The sequence below is a fragment of the Girardinichthys multiradiatus genome, chromosome 5, assembly GCF_021462225.1.
Source record: "Girardinichthys multiradiatus isolate DD_20200921_A chromosome 5, DD_fGirMul_XY1, whole genome shotgun sequence".
NCBI classification, from domain to species: Eukaryota; Metazoa; Chordata; class Actinopteri; order Cyprinodontiformes; family Goodeidae; genus Girardinichthys; species Girardinichthys multiradiatus.
In genome coordinates, this window is record NC_061798.1 from 52,191,824 (window position 1) to 52,198,239 (window position 6,416).

The 6,416-nt window shown below is 41.9% G+C and overlaps 1 protein-coding gene across 1 annotated transcript; it reads left to right on the forward strand.

The window, feature by feature from the left end:
- The first annotated feature begins 454 nt into the window (after positions 1–454).
- cnrip1a (cannabinoid receptor interacting protein 1a) lies at positions 455–4,366 on the forward strand. Its single transcript, XM_047364590.1, has 3 exons — positions 455–727; positions 1,329–1,473; positions 3,257–4,366. Exons 1-3 carry the CDS (start codon positions 549–551, stop codon positions 3,419–3,421), a joined length of 489 nt encoding a protein of 162 aa, XP_047220546.1. The 5' UTR covers positions 455–548; the 3' UTR covers positions 3,422–4,366.
- Positions 4,367–6,416: the final 2,050 nt, after the last annotated feature.

The window sequence follows — 6,416 nt, forward strand, 5'->3', positions numbered from 1 at the left end:
ATTTTGAAAGGCTCTCACATCCAGGAAGTTATAGAAGCAGTGTTTGGTGACAAGCTGGCGTTCAATTAACTGCAAACTTTTAAGACCTACAGCGTTTGTTCCTTCGGAGCATGAACGAGGTATTTCATTTGTTATATTGACATTTGTAAACTTTATTTTGTGGGATACATGCAGTTTTTGACAGTTTAATTTGTTATATTTAGTTTTCATGGTGGGCTTAATGCTTGAAGATTGATTTAAAGTTGTTAATAAACTCGTATTAGGAATCCACTTATAACTGCCGATGCTTCGAGGGAGTTCCACATTTAAAAAGATGTTCTTTATTATTCAGAGCAAAGTGTGCCGGAGTCAAATACCGTGTTTGCCTGAACAAACCTGGTTAATAAAACTGTTTCTGATTCTGACATCATCAGTGATAACAGCCAGCCCTGGCTTCCGCTCTTATTGTGAAAGGTTTAACCGGAAGCTGTATCAGTGCCGCTGGTTCTTCCTCAGCATCCTCTCCTCCAGCTTGGGAGCCCCAAGACACAGAGCATCATCCCGGTAACATGGACGACGTCCCGCCGATCATCACCATCCAGATCGCTCTCCGAATCCAGCCGAACGATGGACCCGTATTCTTCAAGGTGGACGGAACCCGCTTCGGTCAGAGCCGAACCATCAAGCTGCTGACGGGCTCCAAGTACAAAATCGAGGTGGTGCTGAAGCCCGGAGCCGTGGAGGCCACGTAAGGGACGCTTCACAACGTGTTGGTCTGCTGTGGACGTCCACGCAGCGCGCATGTGTGTAGATGTTGACAGGTGATGTGAGAGGAAATTACCTGCAGAGAGACTCGTTGCATGCTGGGCCTCCTCCTCCTCTTCCTCCACCTCTTCCTCCTGCAGGCCGCAGCATCGGACGCCCGCTGAATAAATCATGCGGGATCAGGTTTGATGTTGGCGGCTGGAAGGCGGTTGAACCTCCTCAGACCTTCTGTCTGAAAACCTTCCTGCATCAGGAACCTTACTAACATCAGTAAAATGACCTGATCAGGTGTTTAGACAAAAATCAGTCCGCCTGAGAATCCGAACTAATATCCGGTCAAATATTCCTAGTAGTCCAAACTCCTGAGGTGAGACGTCATCAGTGGACGGATTCCAGGTGGGATCCTGCAGACAGGTTCATGGCGGACAGTTTAACTTCAGCCGCTGAATGGGCTGAAACATCTGACTCTAGATGAGACCAGTTCAGAAAACATGTCTGCATGTGTTACAGATATGAGGATATGTATGTGGACAGTGACTCCCTCAGATGTATCATGTGATGAATCTTCCTCCTCTTCCTCACAGCAACATGAACATCGGAGGAATTATCTTCCCTCTGGAACAGCAGTCCAGGGATGAGGAGTCGGTGGTTTATAACGGCCAGTACAACACAGAGGGCGTCCCACATACGAAGAGCGGAGACCGCCAGCCCGTCCAAGTCAGCATAGAGGTGAGACAAGACACAGAGGAAGCTACTGAGCAGGAGAATGAAGCTGTTAGAAGTTCAGAATTATAGAACCACAACCTTCTGAGGAGCTCCTTGCTTTCAGCCTGGTGTAGGATTACCACAGAAATGCTCAACTCCAGACCCCCTTCATCTAGTTTCATTTATTCACAGTTTATCCTCAGTGTTCAGTTCAATTCAGTTCAGTTTGGTTCAATTAGTTCAGTTCAGTTTAGTTCGGTTCGATTGAGTTCTGTTCAGTTAGTTCAGTTCTATTAGGCCGGTTCAATTCAGTTCGGATCATTTCGGTTCAGTTCAGTTCATTTCAATTAGTTTGGTTCAATTTAGTTCAGTTTGATTGAATTCATTTCAGTTCAATTCAGTTTGGGTCAGTTCGGTTCGATTCACTTTGGGTCAGTTCGGTTCAGTTCAATTCAGTTCAATTCGATTCAGTTCAGTTTGGTTCGATTAGATTCAGTTCAGTTCAATTCAGTTTGGTTCGATTGAGTTCAGTTTAATTCAGTTTAGTCCGGTTCATTTTAGTTCGGGTCAGTTCAGTTCAATTCAGTTTGGTTCAGTTCGTTTAGATTCAGTTCAGTTTGATTCAATTCAGTACGGTTCAGTTCAATTTGGTTCATTTCGGTTCAATTAGTTCGGTTCAGTTCAGTTTAGTTCGGTTCGATTGAGTTCTGTTCAGTTAGTTCAGTTCTATTAGGCCGGTTCAATTCAGTTCGGATCATTTCGGTTCAGTTCAGTTCATTTCAATTAGTTTGGTTCAATTTAGTTCAGTTTGATTGAATTAATTTCAGTTTAGTTCAGTTTGATTGAGTTCGGTTCAGTTCAATTCAGTTTGGGTCAGTTCGGTTCGATTCACTTCGGGTCAGTTCGGTTCAGTTCAATTCGATTCAGTTCAGTTTGGTTCGATTAGATTCAGTTCAGTTCAATTCAGTTTGGTTCGATTGAGTTCAGTTTAATTCAGTTTAGTCCGGTTCATTTTAGTTCGGGTCAGTTCAGTTCAATTCAGTTTGGTTCAGTTCGTTTAGATTCAGTTCAGTTTGATTCAATTCAGTACGGTTCAGTTCAATTTGGTTCATTTCGGTTCAATTAGTTCGGTTCAGTTCAGTTTAGTTCGGTTCGATTGAGTTCTGTTCAGTTAGTTCAGTTCTATTAGGCCGGTTCAATTCAGTTCGGATCATTTCGGTTCAGTTCAGTTCATTTCAATTAGTTTGGTTCAATTTAGTTCAGTTTGATTGAATTCATTTCAGTTTAGTTCAGTTTGATTGAGTTCGGTTCAGTTCAGTTCATTTCAATTAGTTTGGTTCAATTTAGTTCAGTTTGATTGAATTTATTTCAGTTTAGTTCAGTTTGATTGAGTTCGGTTCAGTTCAATTCAGTTTGGGTCAGTTCGGTTCGATTCACTTCGGGTCAGTTCGGTTCAGTTCAATTCGATTCAGTTCAGTTTGGTTCGATTAGATTCAGTTCAGTTCAATTCAGTTTGGTTCGATTGAGTTCAGTTTAATTCAGTTTAGTCCGGTTCATTTTAGTTCGGGTCAGTTCAGTTCAATTCGGTTTGGTTCAGTTCGTTTAGATTCAGTTCAGTTTGATTCAATTCAGTACGGTTCAGTTCAATTCGGTTCATTTCGGTTAGATTTAGTTCAGTTCAGTTCAATTCAGTTAGATTCAGTTGAGTTCTTTCAGCAGTTCTTCAGAATGAGATGAACCTGAACAGGAGGAGGAGTTCTGATGTTGGTTCTGGTGTTGGTGATGGTTTCTCTGTCTCTCGTTGCAGTTCAACAAGGCCGGGACGTTTGAGACGGTCTGGCAGGTCAAGTACTACAACTACTACAAGAGGGAGCACTGCCAGTTCGGCAACAAGTTCAGCAACATCGAGTACGAGTGCAAACCCAACGAGACGCGGACCCTGATGTGGATCAACAAAGAGGCGTTCAACTGAGCCAGGACATCAGAAGGACGCGCTGTCCACTGTTTGTCCAGATCCTGATGTTTGTTCTGTCCTACTAGCACCAGGACTAAGTCAGCTGTTCTCCATGCTGGTCTTCATGTGAGCTGAACCTGGTAGTCATCTTTAAGAGTCAGAAGGGAGGGCTGATTCATTAGTGTGTTCAGGAAGTAGCTTAACTCAACATGATGTTCAAGGAAGACCAGGATGGATAACAGCTGAAGAACGACCCTGTTTAAAAATTCTGATCCAGTCCTCATGTCTTCATGTTCTCCTTCTACACAGCCAGGTTTTCCTGTACCCTTTTCGATTGGTCTGGATTAGCAGGTCTCCAAGCTTCCTGAAGGTCATTTAGGATTTTTCTTCGGGTCTGCAGGTAACAGACACTCTCCAGCTCCTCCTGGAGAATCCAGATCTGCATATCCATGCACATGGCCCTCCAGGGTGTTCTGATCCATCCAACCACCAATCAGGACCAGCAGGATATCTAAACTTCCTGATCTGGGATGATGTGGATTTTTCTAGCTGCTTGGAAGGAAAACCCGGACTGGATGAGAACTTTGGATCAGCTCTGTGCTCTTAGAGGCAGATGATGTTTGAGCGTTCTGATGGTGTTCTGTGTATTTTTGTTTAAACTTACCTGAAACTTTGAGTTTAGTAACAGATTCATGGAAAATAAATGAGCTTCCATGTTGAAACCGGGACTATTTTCAGCAGCCGATGAATCCTGTCATCCTTTGAATCTCTGTGTCCTGCTGTGAGGACGAGGAGGATTTCTTCTCTTCAAACGGTGCTTTCCATCACACGCTGCGACTGCTTTTCTTTCTGCAGCAGCTGCTGATTTCTGCACTGAATGATTCATTTTGCCAAACCTGATCTGTTGCTTCTTGTTTTGCATTCAGCTGTTGTGTAGCGGTGAATAAAGTGTCCTGAACCACCTGTTGGCCTCATCACTGGAACCATCTTCACCGTTTCTGACAGCGCAGGGTCCGGCATCGCAGGCAGGTTTGGAGCTGACGGCTCATTTTGTTAAAAATACGACATGGAGTCACAGATCCACAGGTGGTTGGTTCCACAACCACCAGCTTCATGTTTATCTGCTCAGTGTCGACCTGATGGGTCCATTCATCGAGTCAGCTCGTCTTTATAAAAACAGATTTAATTTAAGAATCTAAACACAAACTGAATATTTATTGGAGCGGGTCAATAACCAAATCAAGAATTGACCCATCAGTGACCAGACTCCTTTATTTTCATAATTATTTAGGTAAAGAAACAGTAAAAAAGACGTGAAACTAGCAACTATTAAATTTTTTAAAGGTCTTATCGATCTCTCTGGTTTAGAGCTAATGGTTCAAAACTCCTTCAGCTGAATTAAATCTCAGTAAAATGGAAAATAAAATGGGATTCAGATGAAGACCTTTGAATCTGCCTGGTTCTGACACCAGAATGAAGTATTCAATAAAGCGGTATGAAATACCTTACTTGGGTCCAGATTTTGTTTTTGTCACCTCTCGGTGAACCGGACCTGACCTGCGATTTGAACCATCCTCAAGGGTGTTAGCAGAAAGCTAATCTGGACCAGGACTGTGTGGAGTGATGCTGAGCATGTTGGAGATATGAAGAAAAACAAGACAAGACTTACAGAAATCAAAATGTTTATTAATGAAATGTTTTTCAAATTCAAACACATAATGTTTTCAAGTCTGGACAACCAGATTGGGTTGGAGCTTTTAGGTACTGTGGTTCTACTAACTTCAGAACCAGCAGCTCCTGGAGGAGGAGCAGGCATCACAGGTTGATCCCAAATCAGAAGAGGATTCTGGGAAATGTGTACCACATCTCATTAGACACAGCAGAGAACAGTGGATTATTAACTGTAGCAGCTGATAAGTTATCTAATATACTGTTTTTAATATATTTTTATTAATTTAAAAACAATCTGTCAGAAATCTATGTGAGGGTGGTTGGTTTTTACTCAACATTAAATGCTCAGAAAGGAAGAATATAAAGAGAGTGAAAACATATATATATATATATATAAAGTATATATTTTATTTACTTACTAACAGAATCACAAACAAACTAGTAATTAATGAATCAGTTATAATGTACTGAATGATTAAAAACACAGCAGCTCACTAGAGCTTGAAAGAATAAATACGTTCAACAGAACCAACTCTGACAGAGTGGATCAGTCTGGATAAATTCAACTCATTCTTCTCTTTGTTGATGGTTCTGTTTGCTGTCAGTCCATCATCATCTACAGAACTTCTTCGCGCTGACACAGAACACAGAGGTCACCCCATCATGATGTCATCATGCAAGAAGGAGCGTGATGACATCATGTGTGTTTTGTGTTAGATAATTATTCTATCAAACCTTTTTATTAAAGTTTCAGCAGGACTGAGTTTTAGAACCAAACCCAGATAAGAACCTGGGAGTGAGGCCTGAGACAGGCACTGACCTGCAATCCGTTTAAGATTATTAAGATTTAATCTAGCAGAATTAAATCAATACATCAAACATGATTAGTTGAATATTTTTGGAATAAAGGTTGTTTTAGCTCAGTGTGATGTCATGATGAAGACCTTTTCAGCAGCCTTCCTCAGTATAAGGCTTCAGTGCATGTTTGTGTGAAAAGTCCGTTTTCTGAACGTCAGAAGCTAGAGATGCACCCGTCCACCCAGTCAAGAAGAAAAAGTAATTCTGCTATTTTTTAAACCCTTGTTAAAACTCAGAGAGACAGGAAGTTGGCAACAAAACGATCTGCATTTAAATAATTACAGGTACATGTGTGACTGGGAGGAAGCAGCAGCCTTTTCTAATTCAAGGTTTCTGACAAGTGTGTGATCAGAGTTTTCACACAGAATCACCGTTTAACGGAGTAACCGAGCATTAGTTCTGGTTCAGGAGCTTCCTGAGCTCCAAACTAGCAGAGTGAGACTCTAACAGGCATCCGAACGAGCAGCTCTGAATCCCAACAGAA

Excerpts from the sequence above, each read along its gene's own strand:
- cnrip1a (XM_047364590.1), top strand. The coding sequence starts at position 549 with ATGGACGACGTCCCGCCGATCATCACCATCCAGATCGCTCTCCGAATC. Across the intron at positions 728-1,328 it reads CCCGGAGCCGTGGAGGCCAC|CAACATGAACATCGGAGGAA; the intron begins GTAAGGGACGCT and ends TCTTCCTCACAG. Across the intron at positions 1,474-3,256 it reads CCGTCCAAGTCAGCATAGAG|TTCAACAAGGCCGGGACGTT; the intron begins GTGAGACAAGAC and ends CTCTCGTTGCAG.